This window comes from Apaloderma vittatum, unplaced genomic scaffold (assembly GCF_000703405.1).
Source record: "Apaloderma vittatum isolate BGI_N311 unplaced genomic scaffold, ASM70340v1 scaffold9700, whole genome shotgun sequence".
Taxonomy (NCBI): domain Eukaryota; kingdom Metazoa; phylum Chordata; class Aves; order Trogoniformes; family Trogonidae; genus Apaloderma; species Apaloderma vittatum.
In genome coordinates, this window is record NW_009693962.1 from 1,604 (window position 1) to 28,778 (window position 27,175).

At 37.2% G+C, this 27,175-nt stretch overlaps 1 protein-coding gene across 1 annotated transcript; it reads left to right on the top strand.

The window, feature by feature from the left end:
* The first annotated feature begins 222 nt into the window (after window positions 1–222).
* Window positions 223–24,816, top strand: GCC2 (GRIP and coiled-coil domain containing 2). Its single transcript, XM_009865688.1, has 23 exons — window positions 223–228; window positions 893–955; window positions 1,634–1,718; window positions 2,792–2,859; window positions 3,694–3,798; window positions 4,714–7,200; window positions 7,882–7,951; window positions 8,634–8,734; window positions 8,815–8,913; window positions 9,602–9,721; window positions 11,121–11,285; window positions 11,666–11,770; window positions 12,347–12,509; window positions 13,063–13,163; window positions 13,284–13,361; window positions 15,002–15,139; window positions 16,819–16,940; window positions 18,209–18,385; window positions 19,825–20,042; window positions 21,469–21,663; window positions 22,472–22,611; window positions 23,437–23,638; window positions 24,738–24,816. Exons 1-23 carry the CDS (start codon window positions 223–225, stop codon window positions 24,806–24,808), a joined length of 5,079 nt encoding a protein of 1,692 aa, XP_009863990.1. The 3' UTR covers window positions 24,809–24,816.
* Window positions 24,817–27,175: the final 2,359 nt, after the last annotated feature.

The following is a 27,175-nucleotide window of genomic DNA, read 5'->3' on the forward strand; positions in this document are numbered from 1 at the left end:
TCTTAGTTTCGTATGTTTCTTCATGTTCCCAAGTGTAAGTAAGCATATCTTATTTAAACCACTGCAAAGTAACTTAGAGTCTCCAGATTAGATCTGTGGAAGTTTACAGTAGAATCACAGATTCATTGAATGTTAGGGATTGGAAGGGACCTTGAAAGATCATCTAGTCCAACCTCCCTGCCAGAGCAGGATCACCTAGAGGATGTCACAAAGGAAGGCATTATGCAGGTATGTTAGGAATAGGGAGCCCAGAATTCGCAGAGCCTTTTCAAATATGCTTGTCAGGCCAGCACTTCCAGTGTTTACCAGTGTATTTAAAAAATAAGTTTAAAAAGTGTGACAGAGGGAGGATGATATTTTGTTTAAAAGAGCCCTGACTTTGCGGAGTTGTTTCAAATATATTTGTTAGGCCAACAATTTTAGTGATAAACAGTGTGTTTAAGAAAGTAAGTTCAGGAGTATATGTGATTCGAAAGTTCTCAAAGCCTGCTACTCCTTTACAAATTTTTTTCATTCATGCCTTTTTTTTTTTAATGAGTCTTTCTGTTAATTAAGAACAATATAGTGAATCATGCCTTTGTAACATCTTGTAAATAAAATTACTTCAATGGTGTATCAACTGTAGATGTCAATTCAGTGATGGAATCGTTAAGATCATACTGATTTGGAAATCAGGAGTTTACTGTTCTGCTGTTGTATTGTATTAATTGTGACAGATCTCTGTATTTTTTTTCCCCTCTTCTGACTAGTCCTACAAATATATTTTTAATTTTTTTCTTGAGCTCTCACTATATTCACTTATCCTCAGTGTTTGCAGACTTTCAGTTAGTTCCTTCCCTAGGCTTACATTAAGAAGTTCAGTAATCACAGGTTGTGCTTTCTTTTATTGCAGGTTCAAGATGCTGGGCAGGAGATGGTGGCATCTTCTGTCACACCAGGATCAGGCAAATCAAAGGTAATCAGACCTCACAAATCTAATTTATTTGGATATAAATAGTTTAAAGAGTTACAGATTAGCATGCAAGCTGTGACTAACAGGAAGACAAAAGTATTTTTAAACAGTTTCCTGTGTTCTAGACTTCTTGAAAAATTGATTTATAAACACTAGGCTAAGGTGTTTTGGAAAACAAGGGGAAGAAGCCTCTTTTTATGTGTTCACTTCCTGTTATAATATTTAATAAAATATTAGTAGCGTCCAGTTTTGGCAGTAGGCTGTTTCATAATATACAGGGACTTCTTTGCATGTGTTGGAAGTAAATTCAAACAATGTCGGTGTGAGGTCAGTATGATATTTTGATATATTATAACAATATAATATAATATAATAATATGATACATTATTGAATTGTACCCTTTCCAGCTGAGTTTTCCTGTCTAACTGATGCTGCCTAGTTGTGTGCTTTGTGATGATTTTGGAAAACTGCAGAACTAGGAATAGTTTTTATTACTGCATTTGAAATAACAGATTTGTACAACAGAACAACAGTTACTTGGACTGTTACTGTTCTTGTAAATGTGCAGTAAGACAGTTTCTTCCTCTAAAATTCAACTTCTTGGATGCCAAAATGCCCTTTTTTCTGTTTACCTCTGGGTTAGAGGAATGTGCTGCCTCTAATAATGTACTTTTTTATAGCTGGACACGTTGCCCAAAGAAGATCTCATCAAGTTTGCAAAAAAGCAAGTGATGCTTATACAGAAAGTGAAGTCGAGATGTACAGGTACCTTACTGGATGGAGAACAGTTTCTGTCTTAATTCTTACTACTACCTGACCTTTCCTAGTATCACTGCACATTTTGGCTAACTAGATTTAAGTTCTAGACAAATACCCTAGATGTTTTCCCCCTGCAATTTCACTATTTATTGTGGGAGGATAAGGACTGAAGTTGTTAGAACAAGAAAGGGAAGAAAGAGAAGCATTGCTTTTGTCAGGTATTAAATTAATTTTGATCTGGCAGTATGGAATGATGGAACAATGTAGTTTGTGCAAGAACTGAAGTGGGACTTGTCATTGTTTGTTCCTCATATCAGTTTCAGGGATTCCTTTTGCTTTCCAGGAAGCTGATGGGAGGGGGAATGTGACAGATTTTTGCATGAGTACTATTGTAGAGTACAATGGCTTCTTGGAAATAGTGAGCTACTTTAAAGCCATGAATGATCAAATATAACAAGAAAATGTAAAATAAAACAAACAGAATTTTGTGTTAACCACCTAAAAGTATCTGTTGTGAATCTGTGCTGTCACATTTTTTCCCTTTCCTCTCTGTTGTCCCTTTTCCTCCAGTGACAAACTGCTTGGAATGGTGTCACTTCCCCTTGTTTGGAGTTACAGTTATGCTGACTCCTGGTAGCTGCCCAGCAAAACAGTAAGGCTAGGGATGGATTATATGAAGCTTTTCTTCATGGGGGTTAGTCATAAGATCTTGTTCTTCTACTTGCTGTATGTTTTTAGAGGACTCCTAAGAACTGTATATCTTTTCTCTGTCTTAAATTGATCATGAAATAGAAGATAAGACAATCATCAAAAGAATTTCTGTCTGTTGTCCCTCCACCCAAACAAGGAAGCTTTGCTTCCTCAGGAAACCATGCTAAATGTCAGGACTGAAGAAGCAGCTCTGAATGTTTATTGTCTTTCCGTTAGCCCGTTCTATTACTCTGCAACAAACAAAAAGTGATGAAGTAAAAAACAGCTCTGATTTGAATAGGATTGTTGTTAGGCCCTGGATTTACCAGCAGATTGCTACTATGACGGAACATCAATTCATGCTGTGAAATTTCTATACTTTTTTTAAGAACTAGAGAAAGAGATGGAAGAACTTAGATCTAAAGCAGCTACTGGAGGAGCTGATGATATTATTCAGGTAGGAATATGTAATGAGTTTCTAATGTATTACATTTTATTGGCTGAAATAAATCTGCAGGAATAATTTGATAAATAGCAAATAGCTTTAGAACTGTTGATGAAGTCGAATGTAATAATTTTTAAGGAATTCAAGATGCATCCTAAAATCTCTCTTTTTCCCTCCTCCTTCCCCCACATCCTTACTTCACTTCTCAGAAAACGCTCTAAGTTCTGTGAGGAATAGCACAGATAGTACAGTTTCCTCAGCAAGATTTTTCCTTGTGTAGCTGGTTAGACAGGCTTTTGTTTATTTTAGAATGCCCACTGTGGAAGGACTTCAGCCATTTAGAAAACTTCCGAGACAGTCATTTGATGTAATCAGAAACACGAGATTAGAATTGCATGCCACAAGAAATAGTTTTACTAAAGTAAATGGACATTTTTTTAAAGTGACAATAACATCTGTCTTTCTGAAATTAAGGGTCATAGACAGTATATGAAAGTGAAAATTGGCAGTGAGGAGAAATTTATCAGCTGAAAAAGTTTTTAATAACTTTGATGAAGATTTCCATGGAGGGGGAGCTCCTCTCCCCCTCCACCACCACCTGGTGATAAAAATTAGCTGATCAGAAATACAGTTTTGAACAGGACCTATTAGTCAGCATTGTTCTTTTAATCTACATATTCTGGATCTGTCATATTTTGACTGAAAGTAGCTTTTAAAATCAGACTGATCTGTTTAGTGGACAAAAAGGTCATGACCAATATGTAAGTTCTCATGGTTTGCAGAAATTGTTCAGGCTTCTTTTGTTAATAAACCCTTCTTTCAGTGATGTTTCCCTCTTAAAATTAGGCTCTCACGGAAAGACTGGATGTTGTGCTTCTGGAAAAAGCTGAAAGTCAGCAGCAGTGCGTAGCTCTGAAAAAAGAAAATACTCAAAGAAAGCAAGAAGCAGAGGTACTGAAATGAGTAGTAGAACATTACTGAAATATTTCATAATCATGTTTATATTTATTTTCTAGTTTTGTTTATTGTATAATTCACTTTTATTTTAATGAAAGTGAATTACTTACCTGTGTTTTATTTTACCTTAAAAAACACCTGAAGGCTTCGTATAGCATATTTTCTCTGTACGTCCTAATTTATGGTTTTTATAGTTCTAACTAAAATTCTGTACACTGGCTAGATTCATAGCTGTTCAGAAAGGATCCAGTCTGTGCATTAGTAGCCTACGTAGAGAATCATAGAATCATTAAGGTTAGAAAAGACCTCAAAAGTCATTGAGTGCAACTGCCAGCCCACCACCACCATGACCACTAAACTATGTCCTGAACTGCCACGTCTACACCTTTTTTAAACACCTCCAGGGGTGGTGCCTCTTCGATCAGTCAGCTCTGTCTTTCTATGGGAAACAGGAGGTTTACATTCAGATATTCATAGGAAGGAGCCTCTCAGCCAGAGCATCTATATTATGTCAATAATATCAATTAATGATAAAGTGAAGACTGAATTTCTTGCAGTTGAGGAATATTATAATATTCCGGATACTTGAATTTGATGTACTAAAAGCAATTTGGTCTTTAATACATTATCAGAATAGTTACTAAAGCTGAAATCTGTCATGACCATTTTGTGAAATGATGATGGTAGACATGATTTAAGACTTGGTTTTCTTTCTCATTTTGCAAACGTTTTTATACTCGCTGTAGTGCCTTCTGAATTGAATTGTCCTAATACAGTTAGTTATTTTAAAAATATAGCAATTTTTAACACTGAAGACTCCTAAATCTTCTAGTGCATTATTGTAAACAGTTTATTTAGAAAGTCTGTGTGCTAATTTACCAGTATTTAATAATCTGCATGTTTGTTTAGGCTGCAGTGGCTAAGGCAGAAGAATTGCAGAAGCAACTGGAGCAATCAAGTGTTGACTCTCTGCAAGAAATAAAAGCTCTGAAGAGTGAATTAGCGAATGCACAATGCAGGCACAACGAGGACTTAACAAAGCTGAAAATGGAATTAGAGGAACAAGTGAAGAAACAAATAAGGCTGGAGGAACAGATTGAGTGTGACAATGACCGTCAAAAAGAAGTTAAAAGATTACAAGATGATCTTCAAAGAATTACATCTACTTATGAGGAGCAAATTTTGTGTCTGAGCAAGCAGCTGGAAACTGTAAATGAAGAAAAAAACAAAGAAGTGACAAATCTACAAGAAACTATTAAAAACAACTCACAGTGTTACGATAATGAAATCAGAAATCTGAATGAAGAGCTTAAAAAGTTAAAAATTGCCCATCAGGAAGAGGTGTCAGAGTTCATGCGTCAGATTGAAATATCATCTAAGGAAAATGAAGAAAAGCAAAGTCAGATAAATCAGTTACAACACAGTTTGGCAGAGGAGAGCTTAATAAAAGAGAAAAATGTGAAGGATGAAATGTGTGCTTGTAATGACCAGCGTGAATATGACTTGCAGCAGCTGAGAGAAGTCTTAAATAAAAATGTAGAAAACAAGATAGATGGTGTAGATGCACAAGAACCAGCTTGTGTACAAGTGAAAATGGAAGAAAAGATTAGGCACCTGGAGCATAGTTTAGAAGAGCTCCAGTCCCAACATAGTATATTAAAAGATGAGTTAACTTACATGAGTAATGTTAAACTAAAACTGGAAGAGGAAATCCATCGCATAAAGGATGAGTATTTCCACGAGCGGGAAGACTTGGACTTTAAGATAAATGAATTGCAGCTTAGTAAAGAAGATTACTGTTGTACAATTGAAAAATTAAGGTTGGAGCTTCAAGCAGCAAGGCAGCACTGTGAAACGACTCTACAAGAGCATAAGTTAGAGACTCAGACTCTGAAAGAGCAACATGAGAGAGAAATTTCTGAACTAAATGAAACTTTGTTATCTAGTTCTGAAAAAGAAAAGATGGAACTAGTTTTTGACATGCAGGAACTTAGAGAGCAACTTGAAAAGCTAACTCAAGAGAGAGAAGAAGCAGTGTCCAATTACAACAGCCTGAGGGAGACAATGGAAACTCTACAGACTGAGCTGGGGGAATCTGCTGGAAAGATCAGCCAGGAGTTCGAATCAATGAGACAACAGCAAGCTTCTGATGTCAGTGAGCTGCAACAGAAACTCCGAGCTGCTTTCAATGAAAAGGATATTCTTCTTGAAACTGTGAATCGTCTCCAGGAAGAAACAAAAAAATTGTCGTCTAATCAGCTGGAGATAGAAGAACTTAAGTGTAAAATTGTTAGTCTTCAAGAGGAGAATAACACGATAACAAGCTCTATTGACCAAAAAGAGACTGCTATGAAAGAACTGGAAGAGAAGATCATTGTTCTTACTAATCAAAAAAAGGATATTTTGAATGAAGTAAAACACTTGGGTGAAGAGAGAGAGACCCTTCAGGAAAGGTGCAAGCAAGAACAAGGGAAGGTTCAGGAGCTTCAGCAAGCAGTAGATGTTGCTAACCAGTACAATAGTGACCTTAAGAAAAAGGTGGAGGAATTAACGGAGAGTCTGAATGAAGCTTTAACTAGGAAGAATGAAAATGCTCAAATGCTAGAGCAACTGGAAAACCAGATTGAATCTCTGGTGCGTGAAAGAGAGAACCTTTCATCTGAAGGGTATACTCTTCGTGAGGAAAATAAGAAAATCATTCAGGAAAAAGTTGAATTAAGTGAAGAGCTGAACAAGATTATGTCTGAAAAAGATGGTTGGTTAGCGTTGAAAGAGCAGTCTGAAAACTTAGAAAATAAACTACAAATGATGACTGCAGAAAAAGACCATATATCAACATTACTTGAAAGTGAACAAGCACACAGATCCGTAGTAAGAACTCAGCTGTGCCACTTACTTGAGCAAGTAGGGTCCAGCGTTTCAGATTCTAATGAGGAATATGATTCTCTTAACTTGTTGCAAATAGCAAATGAGTGCTTGGCGAAAATGAAAGAGCAGTGCCTTGCTCTACGGAATGAGGAGGAAGTTCTTCGTTTGCAGCAGGAGATTGAGAGGCTAGAGGAAGAAAATGCAGCTCAATATATAGAACATAGATCCTTGATTCAAGATTTTGAAAAAGAAAAAGATCTCTTGAGAGAAGAATTGGAAGGAGTGTTGTCTGAAAAAGAAGCACTGCAACACGATATTCAGGAGCTGAAGAACAGCAGTGATAAAACAAGGATTGAAAATCAAGATCTCTTGGCCAGTATTGAAGAGACAACTCAAAAACTTGCTTTTTATGAAAGTCAAATACAAGAACAGCAAAAAGGATTGGAAAAACAAGACGACTTAAATTTCATTCTGGAACAGAAGGAAACTGAACTTAGAAATGTGAAAGACGAACTGAGTTCTCTAAAGGTTATATTTTGTTATTGAAGTATACAGACTAAACCTCTAAAGTCTTCAGAATTAAGGTTCAAAACATACTTTCAATTCTCTTTTTTTTTCTTTTTTTTCCTTGGCCTCAAAGTGAGTTTCCCTTCTAGAAAGCACATGGTTGAGTTTTCTAGCACCTCTGAATTCTCTCCTTCCCCTCAGGAAAAAAAAAATCACACAAACAAGCCAAAGTAGTCATAGTGCTATTTTGGCAAAAGTTGCTTGTACTTGAACTTCTCCTTCTATCATTACCCCTCAAAGTGATTGTTTAACTAGATAGACTAACTGACCTCATAATCTTTCACCTCTAACTTTCTGTGATCTCCATCTCAAATCAGACTCCTGCGTGATCTGCATTAGCTACTCCTAACTTCAGGTCCTAGGAATTGATGCTTACGTACAAACAGACAGCTGCAGAATTAATGGTTTCCCATATTTTTGTCCCTGGGCAGGATGGCAAGCAGCTGTTAAAAGCTTGGGATATTTTCCTTTCAACATAAGTATGCTTCTCGGTTACCAAGCTGATACAAAATCGCTCATGAAGATTTCCTTGGTAGTAAAAATGTTGACACAATCCACCTGTAGCTGAAACATATGGCTTGTTAGGGGGAAAAACATATCACAGATAATTTTTTGTAATACTTATCTTTGTTTATAATACAGAATTTAATGGAGACATTGACTGAGAAAACTGATCAACAGTCTTCAGTAGCAGAGCTTGAAGAGAAGATTGGTATATTTCTCTTTTTTTTGTGTAAACAGTTTGGGTTTTTTGGATTGATAGTTTTTCTTTCTCTGTGTAATTGTTCTGTTGGCTTGTAGGAAACAGGAAAGTGGGGAAGTAGATATCAGTGCAACATCCTATAGTATTTCTTCAATTAGGGATCTAAAATATTGTTAGCAATCCCAAGTCAGTTTTCATCTGGTATTTCTTAATGTTTTTTCTTCCTGGGTACATTTGGTTATCGACAGTGTAGTGAATTTCTTCTTCGTATTTTTAAATATGGGAAATAATTGTGTCAGTAAGAATCCCTAAGGTTGCCAAGAGGAAAGCAGTACTTTACCAAAACTATAGTTGCATCATTGCAGTTATCCGAACACATTAGAAAGAAAATGGTTCTGAGTTGTTACAACTGGATGTAGAAGTAGACAGGAATATGCCTTTTACCATCAACTGTGATGAAAGCCTTTGAAAAAAGGAAAGATTGTCCCTAAGCTTTCTGTGCAGTTGGATGTTCTAGCTTCAGATTAAATTTAAATGCTTAAATGAATGAAATATTTGAACATCTCCCTCTGCTTTATACTTTGTTTTGTTTCACAATCATGCTGACATTTATGTTCTGATTGAATTGAATTTCATTTCGTGGGGGAGAGGAGAGGCATATTTCTTCACTTGGTTATTTATTTTATTTTAGAGAGGCTGGAAAAAGAATCTGCAGAAAAAGGAGAGAAGCTAAATAAAATTAAGGTTGTTGCTGTGAAAGCAAAGAAAGAACTAGATGTCAGCCGAAAAGAGGTACCCTGACTGCTTCTTAATATGAAGAATATTCTGCATGTGGGGTTCTGTTTTAATGACACATGCTTCTTTGTAATAAGATGCAGACGATGAAGGAAGAATTGGAGTTGGCTCGATCAGAAAAAGATCAGTTGTCTGCTTCCATGAAGGATGTCATTCAAGGAGCTGAAAGCTATAAGGTAAGAACAGTGCTGTATTTACAAAAGACAGTTAGCTGTGAGGAAATACTTTGCTTTAGAAGCCTAGCCTGGATATACGTTGCTTTTTACTTGGTCAAGTATGTTTGGCAAAAGAGATTATGTCAGTGCAGTTGAGTACCCAAATGAAGAAATGGAGGTTCTAGTAACAGAACTGTGCAGATAAAAAAAATAAGGCACCAGTTGGCATCAGTTAGAAAGTCTTTAAGTGATAAAGACATGAGGTAAATTACCTGGGAGCAAGGCCTCGTGGAGCACGTCTCTGGGCACACGAAGCAGTAACGGGACTGGGGACAGTCAGCATCGATTCACCAGAAGTAAATTGTGTCTGATTAATCTGATTGCTTGCTGTGATAAAACAGCTGGAGTTGCGGATGAGAGGACAACAGTAGATGTCACTTATCTTCACTTTAAGATGGCTTTTGATGCTCTCTCACAGTACTCTTAGATCATCATGACTCAGCATGGTTACAAATGGGTAAACAACTGAATAGGTGCTAGGAATTACAAAATTTGGTTGCATGGTTGGGCTGAAGGCCAGTAACAAATGGGGAACCAAAGGTCTCTAGGTTGAGACCTGTCCTGTTTAACAGTGACATCTGAGGTATAGAACATGCTTGTGAAATGTATACTGTAGCAAAATGATGGCTTTGTGTTTGTATGTGTTAAGAATCTTCTGATGGAATATGATAAGCAAGGAGAACAGCTGGATTCTGAAAAAAGCAGAGCAAATAATCTTGAACGTCAGATAGATGAATTCACAAGACAGCTAGAGGTGTCATCCCAGCAGGTTAGTTCTCTGTGTGTGTGTGTGTGTCTGATCTATTGATAATTACAGTAAAAATTATTTTACCTATTGAGTGTAAGTTTTATTCATGTAATTGTTACTATATGTAGTTTCATAACCTAATTGTGTTTTGGATACTGACTTGAAATTCAAGGTAGTTGATTTTTTTCAATATCTGGTATCTTATCTGGGCTATAACAGAGGAAAATATATGTAGAATATTTGGCTTTTTCGATAGAAAGGGTTTCATTTACGCCAGGTAAACTCAAAGAACAGAGCAGATTATCACCTGTGGCTTGGTTTGAACATACCACTCTGCTGCATGTGCCAGATGTAAAAACAAAGTATCAAACTTGCACTATTTCTGTGATTTCACACCTACATTTGTCACAAAGTACGGTAACTTTTAACTGTTGCTCTTTCTTTTTTTTTTCCGTAATGTGGTTTTGTTATTTAATCAACAGTGTTTGAGCGTACTAAATTATGGGGGCTTTTTTCATCTTTCACGAGGATGAGACTAGGATGCATTGTAGAATACTATAGTGGCATTCAGAAGTGTCTAAGATGGTAACTAAGCAGCTGTGAGATATATTTTGGCAAAGCTAACTGTAAGCGATTTTAGTTTTAGGATTTACACTCTCACACCCCAAACACAATTGCACTGAAGGTCCACCTAGGCCACCGTTTCCTTATAAATGGAAGCTACTGGTGAATAGTGTAGGAAGAAAGGGCAAACAGTAGCACAAACTCTGCTGATTATGCAAGTGTTGAAATTTTAAAGTTTGTTGCAAAATGTTTTGTAAATAAAAACCCTGTTTAGATAAATGGCAGCTTCTTTCACTTACATTTCATTCTTAATCTGCATAATAGAGACTGAGATAAAACCGAATCTGTTAGTCATTGCAAAAATTACCCAGGTGCAGGAGGAGTTCTTACTGTGTACCAATATGATGTCATTGATGGCTTGGTGGTGCTGCAGTTAAATCTTTTTTTAGGAATTAATAATATGATCACTTATTTATAAATACAGCACCTGTATTTGATGTGGGCAGTAAGTATTCGAACATCGCCTATTACTGTGGGAGGAAGATGGTTTTTGCAAAAAGCATAAATGTTGGGGTATTTTTTTCAGATTTCTTTTAATTCTAGCCATCTGACAGAAAAACTGGGCAAATGAATGCAGAACAAAATAATCAAATTGTGCTAGTGACTGTAATTTAGCATATTTCTTAATCTGGTTTAAAACAATTGAGATTGACAAGGCTTATCTGAAGGAGTGCAGTTTGTAAGGAAGCTGTATAGAAAGAGGTTTTGGGTTTTTTCATTATAAACAATATCTTATCTGTCAAAGTTGCAGACAAATTCAGCTTACGTTTCTGTCTTTCCGCTCTGATAATTTCAGCATGATCAGTTACGCTCTGCTAATGAAGACCTCCTGGCCCGTGTTGAAACACTGCAGCATAATGCTAAGCTGCTGGAAGCTCAGATACTGGAGATACAAAGAGCCAAGGCAAAAGCTGACAAAGAACTAGAAGCTGAAAAGCTTCTAAAAGAACAGAAAACAAAGGTAGTACTCTGTAAAGATGGCGAATGGGCTGAAGCATACTTTCACTGACTGTGACTTCTGTTAGACCTTTGTAATCTGTGGATTTACAAAAGAAGTTCTGTACTTGCTCTGCTTGTTACTTGACTTGGTCTTTTTTGAAGGCTTGGTCTGTCCATTGAAAGAACTTTCCAAGACTGTCAGAGTAGATTTGCGTTTGTTACAGAATGTGAAAAACGCTTCAAAATCCTCTTTGTTTTTCTTTGATTCCCAGAAATTTCCTAAAAAAGGAATCAATTATCTTTCTTTGTACAATTTAAGCATGTTTGTGTGTGTAAGTTTAAGTAGATGCTGACATCTGTTTTGAAATTGAACTGCGTAATTGAAAAGTATTTGAATTCCAGGAACATAGTGGTGCTCTCCGAGAAATGGAGGAGCTTCAGATGCAGCTTCAGAAGGAAAAGAAACATCTGCAGAAAACTATGCAGGAGCTAGAGCTGGCCAGAAAGGTAGAGTTGCTGTTCATGTTAGTGATTAACGGACTACCAAGGATTTTAGCCCATCTTGCTGCGTTGAATGCCTCCCTTCCTGTTCTGATGATTTTAAAGCCTGTGATTTGCAACAGGGAAAACCTGAGAGCTTTTACCCCTGGATTTGTGTTTGGACACTTCTGGGTGTGTATTTTGGGGATTTTGGTTGTTGGGAGGTTTTTTTTGTTTGTTTTAGCTTGTGTTATGCAGCCTGTCATGAGTAGAAACAGAACTCAGATGTCTGGAGTACTTGTATGGTGCACTATTCAGAAGTTGCCCTTCTTGTAAGGACTGAAGATGATAGAATCTGATAACAGTTTTACCAGCAGGTATTTTGCAGATAAAATTAGCAACAGTTATTACGAAGCTTCTAGTTCCTGTTTGAAAACGGATTATTTACTGAGGATATGGAAACCTGATGGACAGGTGTTGCCTATGGATATGAGTAGTTATGAAGTTTTAGTTAGATGGGCAGTATAGTTTTTAATATAATAAAAAAAATCTTAGCAGCTAAAGCAGATTGTTACTGGTAAATTCATTGTGCGTAACTTGCAGGATGCTCAGAAGAGTACGCTGATGGATATGGAAATAGCTGATTATGAAAGGCTAGTAAAAGAACTTAATCAGAAAATTGCTGATAAAGACAGCAGAATAGAAGATCTTGAACAAGAGACAGGGATTCAGAAGCAGAAGCAAGAGACCCTACAGGAAGAAATAAGTAAGTACATTATAAAAATCAAGAGTCACTGTGGTATCGTTAGTAACGGTAAAAAAAAAAAATAATTCCGAAACAGCTTCTCAAATAGATAGTGAGAGTAAAGTTAGCAGGGAATACTAAACAGTTACATAGTCAAAATTACTTTTTCATAAAAGAAACTTTACTAAGTCACCAGTCACTTGATGTGGTATTCAGCAAATAAAAGACTGTTTGCTTGTTTATACTCTGTTTTTTACCTGATGTTAATCATAAGTTCTGAACACCAGTGACTGACAGAGGTTTTCATTGTGACATACCACGCTCATGAAACTTTCCTGTTTGACACATGGTTAAAAATTCAATTTCTTCCTATCCTTAACTGTAAATCTTAAAACAATTTCATGTATTTGGAGATCTTGGTGATACTTGGAAATAGGATACTAAACTTATTGTAAGCTACTTGTTTGCAGCTCTTAGCAAAAGTGTTAGAATTTGCTTAAATATTTTCCAATATTTTAAAAGACATAATGGAGGGGAAGTTTCCTTTGCATATAATCATTGTTTTCTGCATTAGAGTCACTTCAGTCAACTATGCAACAGGATGAGGAAAGAAATGCCAAGATGAAACAACTCCTGGTGAAAACCAAAAAAGAACTGGCTGATTCAAAACAAGCTGTAAGTCCAGTTGTTAATGACTAAACTAACTTCTAAAAAACTGACTTTTAAAAAAATGGCTGAATTAGTAAGTTGCTGAGGTTTGGGTTTTTTTAATAACCAGATAATTGTATCGTGCAGGAAAACGACCATCTAATGTTGCAGGCATCATTAAAAGGGGAACTGGAAGCCAGTCAACAACAGGTGGAAGCCTATAAGGCAAGAAACTTCACTTCTTTGTTAGTATAAGGTTTCTTATTTAAGTAATACGAGTGTGATTTGTACTGGGTAAATGGAATATAGGCTGAGGAATTATTTAAATTATTTTTGACTATTCACAGCTTTCCTGAGATATTTTCTCTCAAATGTTCTTTAAGCAGATTTAACTTTTCTTGCTCTTCTTTAAGCAGATTTTCCTTTCCTTGCTCTTCTTTTGTTTCCCTTTCCACCAAAAGAGAGGAATGTGTAGTTTGAAGCTTGTAACTGGGATGTTTTAAAATAATTTATTTTCAAATAGAAGTTCCTAAGTTTAAAAACAAAAGAACATGATACTGTCAGCAAAAATCTTAAGTGTTGTCCATCTGTATAAATTTTGTTGGTTGGACAGAATAGGAATTGAATGTAATGAAAGGTAGCAGGAAATGGGAGGGAGTGGTTATTTTAAAATGTTGCCACCTCACCACTGTAATTTTATCTTCAGTTCTGGGTCAGTACTGGGGCCAATATTATTCAGTATATTCATCAACGATTTAGGTGAGGGAATTGAGTGTACTATCAGCAAGTTTGCTGATGACACCAAGCTGGGAGGAGTGGCTGACACGCTAGAAGGCTGTGCTGCCATCCAGCGAGACCTGGACAGACTGGAGAGTTGGGCAGGGAATAACTTGATGAAATACAACAAGGGAAAGTGTAGGGTCCTACATCTGGGCAGGAACAACCCCAGGTTCCAGTATAGGTTGGGGAACGAGCTGTTAGAGAGGAGTGTAGGGGAAAGGGACCTAGGGGTCCTGGTGGGCAGCAGGATGACCATGAGCCAGCAATGTGCCCTCGTGGCCAGGAAGGCCAATGGCATCCTGGGGTGTATTAGAAGGGGGTTGGTTAGTAGATCGAGAAAGGTCCTCCTGCTTCTCTACTCTGCCCTGGTGAGACAGCATATGGAATATTGTGTCCAGTTCTGGGCCCCTGAGTTCAAGAAGGACAAGGAACTGCTGGAGAGAGTCCAGCGCAGAGCCACAGAGATGATTTAGGGAGTGGGAGCATCTCCCTTATGAGGAAAGGCTGAGGGAGCTGGGTCTCTTTAGTTTGGAGAAGAGGAGACTAAGGGGTGACCTTATTAGTGTTTATAAATATATACAGGGGGAGTGTCACGAGGATGGAGCCAGGCTCTTCTCGGTGGCAAGCAATGATAGGACAAAGGGTAATGGAATCAAGCTGGAACCCAAGAGGTTCCACTTAAATTTGAGAAGAAACTTCTTCTCAGTGAGGGTGACAGAGCACTGGCACAGGCTGCCCAGGGAGGTTGTGGAGTCTCATTCTCTGGAGACATTCAAAACCCACCTGGACGCGTTCCTGTGTGACCTACTGTACGTGATCCTGCTTTGGCAGGGGGGGCTGGACTAGATGATCTTTTGAGGTCCCTTCTAATCCATAGCATACTGTGATACTGTCAATATATTTTTTAATGCAGTACATGGTAACTCGTGTCTATTTTTATTCTATTTTTACTAGATTTTAATTTTATATTCACCAGTTCTGTGTAGAAATTACTGTAGTAGAACCCTATGTTCTCTGTGGCACATCCCCTGGAGAGGGAAGAAAAAAAATCTTGTCATAGTGAAGTTTTCAACTGACTTTTTCAGATTCAAGTGGCTGTACTAACATCGGAAAAGCATAAAGTTCAGGAACACCTGCGAACTTCTTCAGAGCAGCACCAGCGTACATTGAGTGCTTACCAGCAAAAAATTGCAACCTTGCAAGAAGAGTGCAGAGCAGCCCAGGTACTCTAGTGGAAGAAGTCATGTCAGAGGCATTAGAAGGGAGATATACTGCCCTCTCCGTTTGCTTTTCTAAAAATATTTTGCAGATCTTTCACTCTCTCTTTGACAAGAATTGGGAATTACTCCAGTGCTTAATGCGTTTGAGTGGTGGCATAGCGGACAAGCCAGACTCTGCCCTGGTTGCAATGTATCACTAGTGGTGGAATGTCTGGTCAACACTCTTAAATTTCCAGTGCAGAAACCTTTGTGGCGGTAGTGAGGAGTCAATGTTTAAGATGATCAACAAGTGTACACTGTGGGGAAAAGAGAAGTCTTTAAAGAGAAGAGAAGAACAAACAAAAAAGGGATCTAATTTGTTCTACATAAAGCCAGTTAACACAGATACAATTAAAAAAAAAAAAAACACTGTGAAAAATACATTTGTAAGCTCATTTTAATATGTGGCCTTTAAGATGCTTTTCATAAGCAGTTCTTAACTGGCAGCTGAACTACATATGAAACTTCACTGATGCTGAGGTTTTTATTATTTCTTGGGTTTTGTCCTGATAACACTGTTAGATGTTTCTGGAATCTATAGTTTGCATTAGAGACAGACATTCAGAGTATGGTATGTTTATGGACAATATTGCATGACACTATGGCCCCTGTTGTATGTTAGGCATGCATCCTGCAGACAGCTAACAGCTGAACGCAGCCCCTCAGAAAAACTGGTACATTGTGAAAAGATGAACTGAAATGGACAAACTTTGTGCTTGCTGCTACAGGAGGCTTGCCTGAGTTGTACTGGTAGATACAGATCATGGTTTTACAGATGCATTTTTTGATGACTGGGGATTTATGGTACCTATCCATAGTGGCTTGCTTGGTGATGTTATGAAACAAGGAAGAGTATAGATCTTTCATGATGATGTGGCTTATAGCTGTTGGAAGATGAGCCTTCCTCGTTAGGTGCACTACATCTAGAAAATAGATGCTATTACAAGGTTGATAACAAAGGAAAGTTTAGTCTAAAAGAATGGTGGACACCAAAGCAGATAGTACGTTAGGAGGACTTAATATTCTAGGTCACATCATTTGACAGGAAGAAAAGAAAAGAATTAATTTAAAGAAAATGCCCATGGATATTACAGACTCCAGAAAAGTTGGAACAGTGGCTAATCAAGGTCGGCACTGTGGAGATTCATTCACCACTTCAGCTGAAGAGAAACTTTCCAGAAGCCTCCTCTTGGAGATGAGAGCATTTTAGTCATCTCAAGAATGACTAATAAACCCATGAGCTTTTCCTAAGACCCAAGAAGGAAAATCTTCATCTGTGTTCTCTTAGAGCAATTTACAACATAAGTTCTTGAAGGATGGAGATAATTCTTGCCGTATAGTCTACAGTTTTTTCCTTCACCTTTGCTTTCATTCAAAGCTGTTAAATAGAACGCCTTGCTTGTGAATCTTTGTTGAATGCAATTTTTGAATTGGCAAGCATTCTTTCTTTTCTTTAATACTAGTATGCTGAAGATCAGGGCATCTGGTAAGTTTCATGTTTTATGATTTTAATTCCCTGTTTTAAAGAAGAAAATGCAACAGGTGATTTTTTTTTTTCATCATAAGATGCATTTCATTTTAAAGAAATAAGGGAGCAATAGTTAAAAGCATAACTTATTAAGGGTTTCTTTTCTATGTGATAGGCTGAACAAGCATCCGTTACATCTGAATTTGAGAGCTACAAAGTCCGTGTTCACAATGTCTTAAAACAGCAAAAGAATAAATCTGCTTCTCAGACCGAATCTGAGGGAGCCAAGCAAGAAAGGTAAAACTAAAATTTTTATATGTGTACAGAAAAAAATGCTGATGCTTGAGTTACTGAGCTTGTCTTTGCTAAGTACTGACCAACAAAGGAGTTCCACTATTTAACTCTTTGCTTCAATTAAGGAAAATATCAGAAGGGATGCAGTTTGCTTGGTTTAAAAAAAACTAAAAAAGTTGTTTATTTCTGTAAACTTTATCTGATCTGTAATTTAACTGTGGCTCTGCCTGTCTGAACAGAAGAAAGATCATGCATTTTTACCATGGTCGTACTATGTTAGTTTCTAATTCCTTGATTTGCCTTTTTTTGGCATTTGGTTTTGAGTAGATTACCTGTTATTACACTCAGAAGCAGAAATAAGATGTAAAGAAGATTCTTGTGATTCACATGAGCAGAAATTGGCCAGCATGTTCTGTGTAGACTTAACACGTTATTTTCTTTGATGTAAAGTATTGTAGCAAAGTGCCATTTCCAAGTAAGAAAAGAAGTAGTGTTCCGTAGGGCTTACATTGAACTTTTTCAAAAGGAGAGGTCTGGTGTAGATAAAGCTCTGGCTGCCAGTTCAGTCATCACTTTGAGCAGATTTACGAAATACTGTTGTCTTGTCTGCTGTTACATGAGGAAAGACTTGTAAAAAAAAAAAAAAAAAAGTTACACTGACAAAAGTTCCCTGAAAATCATTTAAGTATAGTCATGCCAGGTAAATTCAGATTCACTTTTGAAAATGTTTGAACCCACTGCAAAAGTAAAACTTACAGAAACTGATCTAAGTTATTGGTAGCTGTTGTTGGCAGACTGGGTATTTATGTGTGAGATGACAAAATTAATTTCTGACAGAGCTGTACATGCAGTTGCGGCTGAAAATCCAGCAGAGGGAGACTTGCGCTTTGTTAGAGAACGTTAGGGTTATGATTTACTTTGTTGTTTCTCCCCTCTGCATCCCACCTATTATTCTCCTTTTGCATTGTTCCTCCAAACCAGCTTGAAGTTTTATATTGGTCCCACTTTCTGCCGCCATAGTTATGTTCCCAGCGGTTCATATGGGAAGGTATAAACCTGTTTGTACCTACACTGAAACAGGAGGAGAACTTTCTCTGTTTGTTTCTGCTGCAGTCACATTTTAAGATTATTTTGGTCACAGTGCTGTATCGATCTAATTAATAAATAAGTAATTTGGATCAGCTATCCAAGATGTTGTGGATATAATACAGGTTCTGAAATGATATAATTAGTTTTATATGTATGTTTATTTCTTTTTTTTCCCCTTGTAGAGAACAGTTAGAAATGGTGATAGATCAACTTAAAGTTAAGCTGCAAGATGCCCAGCATAATTCACAGATGAATGCATCTGAACTGCAGGCATTGCAATCTGAACACGATACCCTGCTGGAAAGACACAATAAGATGCTGCAAGAGACTGTTGCAAAAGAGGCAGAACTCCGTGAAAAGTATGGTCTGCTGATGAATAGATAGAGATATTTTATTTTGTGTGAGTTTTAAGGGCTGGGCGCGTAGTGGCCTTTAATTGTGCTTTCCAAAGAAAGAGCATAATTGTTGAGAAAAAGGAATTTCCAAAAGGATTGTTTGCTATTTTTCGTGAGCCTTAAGAAGTTTACGCATTGAAAGTGAAGTAGTAGCTGGTCAGGAAATTTCAGATTTCTGCTAGCTTTCTATCCATTAACTGTCAGATTTTTTAAAGTACATTGACTATTTTTAAGTCCACTGCTCAGCACTACGTTTGTGTTGGATTGCTCAACTAAGTTTTATGGATGTTTCCAATTAGAAAAAATAAGGTAGTTAAATGCAGAGCACATGATTTCACTGACAAAGTATCCAGTCCTGTATCCACCAAGTGCCTTTCTTACAGAAAGTACTGGGGTTTAAGTCTATGCTTGCCACAACCTTAGTTTACTGTTTCTTTCAAAATGAAAGGAATCTGATTAATTTATCACTTTGTAAAAAACAAACAAAAAAAATCACTAGTACCTAATACCTGAGCTCTTTAAAAAGGGATCTTTCCTTTTTTTCTCTATTTAAGGAAGAAGTTCATGTGAAATATTCATTAGAAATTACAGCTTAGTATTAGAAACTGTTCGTTTCTTGTCACTCTTTTGTACTGGTTTATCTGTTCCTCATAGCCACATGGTGATTCATTGTAATCAACAAAGTTACATCCTTCTGCATTTTTCTGGAAACAACCCATATCCCAGTAGGTTCTCTTTGTGCCCTTAGAGATGAGCTCCCTGCTACTCTGGCTATATTTAAGTTTTTTTATGCTTATAAGGACAAGTCCTATGCTTAGTCTTTCCATACATGCACTTGTTTAATTGCTTGTGACAATTTTGTTGCACTTTTGGCATGCCTCCAAGCCAAGTACAATTAATGAGCTGCTGATATTTTTCTTGCTAACAACTACACTCTTGTACCCTCTTTGGCGCTGAAAGTTGAAGCTTAAAAAAATATGCTTAGCTTCTTAGAAACTTTGTTTTTCAGGAGTCTTACCTAAGTGTTTGGTAAATAGATGTTAAAGAAAGTGGTGTACAGGTAAGTGACATGCCCTGACTTACACTATAATCAGTCATGAATGCACTGGGCTATATAAACAATTTCTATTTCAGAACACAAAATTCAGACATTTTTGGGAAAAAATAGAAGCATTAGAGATACCATGGTCTAAACATTCTTAAATTCTAAAACTACATCATGACTGTTCATAGTGTAAGTCAGGGCATGTCATTTACCTATATGGAAAAAATCTGCATAGCCATTTTAAGATAATCATACAAGTGAAGACTGAAAACTGCTTTAAACTTCAAGAATTTTGACATGGAAAAATGACAGTGTTTTGCTGTTCATTTCTTGTGGTTTGTGTATACCCTGTTTTCAGGCTCTGCACAATACAATCAGAGAATATGGTCATGAAAACAGAGCATACCCAGACTTTGAGTCAGCTGACAGCCCAGAATGAAGCTCTCCGGAACAATTTCAGAGATCAAGTCAGGAACCTGCAAGAAGAGCACAGGAAGACAGTAGAGACACTTCAGCAGCAACTGTCCAGAGTAGAAGCTCAGCTCTTCCAGCTGAAGAGTGAACCAAGCACTAGAGGTAACCTTCAGTCATAATCCCAGGTTTTCTTGGTTTAGATGCAAACTTGTGTACCCGAGTCTGAATCTAAAATGTGCTTATAGCATGTGGTTCTGTAATACACCAGAAACTTTTTCTGGAGAATGCGCAGCATGCCCTAAGAATCCCCTGGTACCAAGTAAGGAATGTGTCTTTGTTATTACTGTCCCTTCAGAATCTTGAAGTTCTTGAGTATGTCCAGAGGAGGGCAACAAGGCTGGTGAAAGGGCTGGACGGAATGTCCTGTGAGGAGCGTCTGAAGACTTTGGGACACATAGGAGTGGTTGAAAGCTGAGCTAGGGGAGGTTCAAACTGAACGTTAGGAAGCCTTTCTTTACAGAGAGAGCGATCAAACCCTGGAACCTGCTTCCTAGGGAGGTGGGCAGTGCCCCAAGCCTGTCACTATTTAAGAGGCATTTGGGCAATGCCCTTAGTAACATACTTTAGCTTTCTGGTCAGGCATTTGGACTACATAATCATTGGAAGTCCCTTTAAGCTGGAGCTATTCTGTTTTGTTCTAGAATCTGCCTCACTGTTATCTCGTCTGCAGTATCTGCTTTGTCAGACGGATAGGGAGAAATTGCTTTGTCAATATTGAGTGTTCTTCCTATTGGTATGTCTCAGATTTTTGGAGCATATTAGACCTCTGCCTCCATTATGAGGGGTAAAGCTAAAGAAAAGTGTATTGAAAGCTGTTTTAACAATGTTTGTTACTGTGTTCAGGCTGAAGTGCTATTTTTATAGCTGTAAAGTTACTAATTAGGATGTAGTTGGACACTTGCCAAGCAGCAGTAACAGCTTAAGAAGTTACTCTTTCCATACATTACTGAAACAGCAGCAGTGTAGTGCACACAGTATTAAACCAGAACAATTTACACTTCCCACAGGACTAGTTGAAAGAAAAGTTAATTCTGTTTTTCATTAAAAACATTTCCATGAAAAAAACCCAAAACATTACATTAAAAACATTGAATGCGCTGTCCCTGGAAGTGTTCAGGGACAGATTGGATGGGGCTTGAAGCAACCCATTTTAGTGGGAGATGTCCCTGCCTGTGGCAGGAAGGTTGGGACTAGATGGTCTTTAAGGTCCCTTTAAACCCAAACCATTCTGTAGTTCTAAGACACTCTTATCATATCTTCAGGGAGAGTTGCATGAAGATTTGATAGTCACTGAAATAAAAATTGCTAATCAACTTTGAATATAGAAACAGGCTTTGACTGGAATGATCATGTGGAGGTTAAAAGCTATATTTTTCTATTGTAAATGTGATGTGGATGTCTGGCTTTCTCCCCATTTCTTCATCTTTCCTTCCCCTACTTTTTGAATGCTCTCCGATCTGAGAGTCAAACCGATGAAATAGCCCTACCAATTTCATTCAGATAACAAACATCAGTAAGTGTCTTTCAGGTGCAGTTGTTTCAAACCCAGCAACGAAGAATTTGAGAGAACGGCGAAACACTGACCTTCCTGTTCTCGATATGCACACTGTAGCTAGGGAAGAGGGAGAAGGTATGGAGACAACGGACACAGAGTCTGTCTCTTCAGCCAGCACCTATGTGCCATCCTTGGAACAACTTCTGAACTCCGCAGAAGCAAAACTCGGTAGGTAGAACATGTCGTTTTCTGAAGCACTTGGCTATATGTAAGTTGCAGAAGTTTGTGCCCTCAAAATACCCAAGAATGTTGTGTTTTCATGCTTTTAGGTGCAAGACACAAGTCTTCTTAAGTGCCACTGTGCTTACACCACCCTGGATTTCTGTAGTGGTTTTATCCTCGAGGAAGAAATAACACTACAATGTTGCTACAGGTTTTAGTGATATTTGTGACTTTCTAAAGGGCAAAGGCGCTATGAGCAAGTCAGTAAATAGTTACAGGAATTTTGTATTCTGGACTAGTCTCTGCTAGAGACAATTAAGTGCTGATTTACCTCTTACTAATGAAAGGATGAAATGTCTGTTCATCTTAACGTGACTTACTAGAACAGGAATCTATTAGCAATTTTTTTTCTAGGAAAATGGAAGCCAGCATGAAGAACAGTGTTCTAAGAATCCCCCCAAAAAGTAGATAAATATATGGTAGTATCTAATTATGTTGTAAAGGTCTACCAAACACTTTGTGGAGAACTGTTGAAAATCTCCATATATGGGTAGGAAACACGGGAGAAATTAAAACCATGTATCTTGACATACTTAAAACTAATTTGCTAGTCCTCTTCACAGATATACACAAAAATAGATCAGAAAAAAAGCGTGATGCAGCTGCAATGATGCCTGTTTCTTTTGCAGTCTGATATTTGCATGGATTTTGTTTCTGAGAAACTACATTAATCAAGTCCTACTGTTAAGTGAGTTAAAGTAGATGCAAGTGACATTTTTCCTTCCCTTAATTTTTCTTTTCCAATTAATTGCAGAACCATCTCAGTGGCAAACAGAACTCACCAAGGATGAACTGATTCAGAAACTAAACACGACAGCAAAGAGTGCTGATCACTTGAATGAATTACTTCGTGAATCAGAAGCAACTAATGCAATCCTAATGGAACAAATAAAGGTTAGCAGATACGCAGGAAATATGGGGACAGCTCTGATTCTGTTTCAGAAAATCCCAGACTGTAAGCATTTTGTGATACAAAACTTAATTTTGGAGAGGCTTTTATTCTACAGGACCAATTGGTGCTTCCAGAGTTGACCTCAGTTTTTTGATTTGGTTCTGCCCTCCTCCCCTCAAGTCAGAGTTGGGGGGAGGATAAAAGCTGCTATAAAAAAAAACCACCTCAGATTTTGGAAGTTTAATGTTTAGTAAAGTGCCTTTACTGTTCTCACTTACATAAAAAGCAGTAAATCCCAAGGGGAGTGTTGTCTGGTTTCTCTTCCTGCAACTGCTTTTAGCTGTCTTCAGTTAAAAGAAGATACATGTTTAGAGATACATTTTCTAATGGAGTTGGTTTGATTTGATTGTACCTCCCTCAATTTTTTCATTCTCATTTTTGAAGTTAACATTCTCTAAAGCTTGCTAGAATTTCTTTTATAGAACATTACTTATTGAATGATAATATTGTTAAATCTTTGATCCACATTGCTTATTTAACTGTTCAACTCTTAGTCTTTATCACTGAAATTGAATAGTTAGTACCATATATTTTATGAAGTACCACAGATTTTATGATTACTTTTGATCAGTAAAAAAGTTATTTCTAGGCAACATTATCATGTGCTCAATCCTTATTGGATTTTTGTCCAGAATGTGTTGCTGTGCACACATTATTCTTTTTGAAGCAAGCTGTATAATTATCTTTTTAGCTGTTCAAAAGACATTTGTTTAGTTGCTCGTGTTATGAAGCAAAAAATATTGCATATTTCTCTCCCTCATCTGCAGCTTCTTAAGAATGAAATAAGAAGATTGGAAAGAAATCAAGAGAGAGAAAAGTCTGTGGCTAATCTAGAGTACTTGAAGAATGTTCTACTGCAGTTCATATTTCTAAAATCAGGAAGCGAGAAAGAAAGGCTGCTCCCAGTAATAGACACGATGTTGCAGCTCAGCCCTGAAGAGAAGGGGAAGCTCGTTGCAATTGCCCAGGGTAGGTTGCGTTCAAATGCTGTCGCCAAAAAAAAAAAAAAAGAAGTGGAAATAAAGGCGATTGAAGTTATGTACTTTCTTTTATGTAGAGCTTTGAGGAAAAGCAAAGTTTAGCAGCATGCCAGTGAGCTAGCAGTAAGATCATTTTGCTCTGTTGAGAAGTCATTCAGTTTCAGAAAACAGAACAAATGCCCAAAATTATAAATAAAATTCAGTAGAAATTGGCTTTATCTTAAACATACACGTTATAGGGAAGATGACAGTAAGCTGTAAAAATTTAATTCTTCTCAAAACATGAACACATTAAAGAATTCTGTCAAAGTGACCTTAAAATAGAGGTCAACATAAACTAATTGCTTGCTTGGTAGATGTGATAAAAAGATTATTAAAGTGGTCCTCTCAGGGCAATACTGCAGATCTGATATTAGTTTCAGTAGATTAACTTTAAAAATCTCTTCAAGAAAATATGGTTTTTGTTTAAGAAATAAAGGAACTAGGAAAGGAAAGAAAGAATTAAGCCTTTTCAAGAAATTAACCCAAGAACTGATGTATAATAATGTTCTGGCTCCACTTCAAATACTCGCCTTTAGAATTTGTCCTCCTAAAAACCTGTAGCTTCTTGTACTTCATTAGCAAGTGCCCTACACTTTATTTTAAAATTAATATAGGGAGTAAGTACCATATGTATATATAAGTACTTAAAGCTTATGAACAAAATTCCATGAATGAGGGGAAGTGTCAAAGCACTGCATTCCGTGATAGGCTTTGCATTTGGAAAGATGAGTTGTAATTGAAGTCCATAGCATTTTCATGTTGTTCTAGCACTCTCATGAGCACTGATTGGACTTTTCTGGAGAAGGGTGATAAATGGCCTCTTTAAAACATCCTTAAGTACCCAAAGTAAAGTGCACTTGGTGATAAAATCCATGACCATTATCTATGGCAACTCTAGGGCAACTATTGAATGTTACCTCCTGGACGAGTTTATAAGGACAGTGTTTGTAACAGGATTGAGGCTGGAGGGGAAGGTCATGTAAACAAGTGATGCAATGTCTAACGTAATAAATGTAGTTTAAAGTATGCTTTTCTTCATCTTTCAGGTGAGGAAGAGAGTACCTCACGGCCCTCTGGGTGGGCGTCATACCTCCATAGCTGGTCAGGACTTCGATGAGACAGTGGAAACGCTGAACCTTTAAACACATTCCACAGTTGCCAAAAGAGAACTCTTAATGTAGAAGAACAATCTGTTGGTGTTGTAGCATTGAACTACAGATTTTTATTTCCGTGGGTTTTTTTTTTCCAGCTTTTTAGGCTCTTCTAAGAAGTCTTCAGTAGCTCTGAAAGATCATCCTATATTATGCTCTGACAGCAGTGTACTAGTCCTCTTGTGAATGTTAAAGCTGGTGATCAGAAGTTTAATGAGAAGTGACAAATTAATTCCAAATTGCTTGGAAACAGAATGTGACAAAACAGTGATGGCTATTTTGATACTGATTTCAAAACTTACTAGTTTAGTAGCAGGGATAATTAGACGTTAGACTTAAAGCATTTTAAAATGTTTACAGGTTTTTTTTCACAGTTTTGTTTTCTTGTTGGATTGCTAATCTGTGTGGTTAGCATTATTCTCTGCAAGTTGAAGAAATTAGAATAGAGTTATTTCCTCTCTGGTGGTGCTTACAAAATGTAAGATCATTAAGGAACAGAAGTGGCACTTCTGCTTTGACTTGACCAAGTTTTTAGTCTTAGTTATATTTATTTTGTAAAAGCTCATTTGAAAATATGAAGGCAACGGTCCACAAAATGTAGAGGGTACCTAAAACGACATGAAGTGCAATGCTTGGCACACCTAGGGCATGATACTGTAGTAGGATTAATGGCATCTTTGGGATAGTGCTCCAAGAATCAGATGTCCTAAGTGAGCTGAAGCTTTGAGAGAAAGGGCTTCAGCTGTGGTATTTTACCCTGACATGGAAGTTCGTGTTCAAGACCATGGAGAAATGTTTCATTACCTTAGTGATGTCTGTACTCAGCTGAAAAGACTACTCATACTGACTTGAGTCATACTGAAGACACTAAAGGAAGATTCTGAGTCCATAGATCAGAGTCCTACCAAAAACTTTTGAGAGAAAAGAGTTTTTTGTCAATGGATGCATCTTTTAGATGTTCTAATGGTTGAAGATGTTTATACCCTTCTCTCGCTTCTCTGTGTTTGCACGCATCATTTGCACAAATGTTTTGCAAAGATGAGAGATAATTCCTGTTCCAGGTTATTCAAAAGAATGTTTGGTTTTCTTCAGGAAAAATAAATCTCTGCCTTAGAATTGCTACTTCTATTATCAACAGAGCACCTTTTTTCAATTTGTTTTTTGGGGGAGGGGGCTTCAGTCTTTTCCACTTAATAGTCCGTGCTGCCTTTCACCATCTTAATTTATTTATAAGTTATTAAAATGCATACACATGTTTAAACCCTGCTTACCTTTTGAACAGAGTCATTCTGTCGTTTTCACTTTTCACGCGCTCTCTGTTCTTTACAGCGAATCATTCCCCGGTACGCATATCAATGCTAAATAGTATTCTTCCTTTCCTGTCTAGCTTAGTCAAGGCCCCGAGGAAATGATGCTCATTCCTTGAATATTGCCTTATATGGGGCCAAGATTAATGTGGACATAAGAACAGCAGAAAGGCAACACACATTGAGAATAAACTGTTCAGTGACTGTACTTTTGGTTTAATTTTTTGTTTCTTATACATATTTCAGTACACAGTCAACAAAGCCAATAGTCTTTATTTATTTTAATTCTTTTTCACAGTCTTAACACACCTTTTTTATTTTTTCTTTTCTTTTCCAAAATGTGTTTTAACTGGAATCTTTATAGTTTGTGCTACTGGTGCAAATGCTATCTGCGGAGTTTCAGATCGCAGAACCAATAAATAGTAGTGTGGGGATGAGTCCTGTACATGTCTGTAGCTTGGAAATGTAAATAGCAAACATGAGGCTATGTTTAGGCTTTCTTATATTTGCTTTTGAAATGATTACCCTGTCTTCAGTATTCATGATTTGCTCCAGATCTCAGATGTTGAATTCTAACTCACTTATTCACAGCTGGATTTGGTTAATGTCACTCAGAAGAATGCCGAAACAGAGCGACAGGAGAGATTTGAAATACACATATAAATACGTGCAAGTCATTCTCCTGCTGTGAGTTTTAAAAACGGAAGCACATGAAGGGTGCAGCTTTGTCTTACTTGGTTCAAACTTGGTTTGCAGCTGACCTGATTTAGTCTCTTCTGCACGATGTCTGCTCAATTATCAGTAGTGTGACAAGTTCCTTTTGAAATGCACATATTTTAGAACTATAGGTTATTTAACACTGTAAGCTGTGAATAAATGTGTGCAAGTAACATATATCACTGGCTGTATTAAATATCAGTTGCTTATTGACTTCTTTCAAGTCTGAGTTGCATGTTCACTGTTTTCAGTAAAACTCAAGTATTGTACTTATGAATGTAGTGAACAACTTGCATTACTATATTTTTT

What these genes read in the sequence shown, in the direction of transcription:
- GCC2 (XM_009865688.1), top strand. An exon ending in TAGAGGTGTCATCCCAGCAG is followed by an intron (nt 9,722 to 11,120) that starts GTTAGTTCTCTG and finishes TGATAATTTCAG; the next exon opens with CATGATCAGTTACGCTCTGC. An exon ending in AGCTAGAGCTGGCCAGAAAG is followed by an intron (nt 11,771 to 12,346) that starts GTAGAGTTGCTG and finishes CGTAACTTGCAG; the next exon opens with GATGCTCAGAAGAGTACGCT.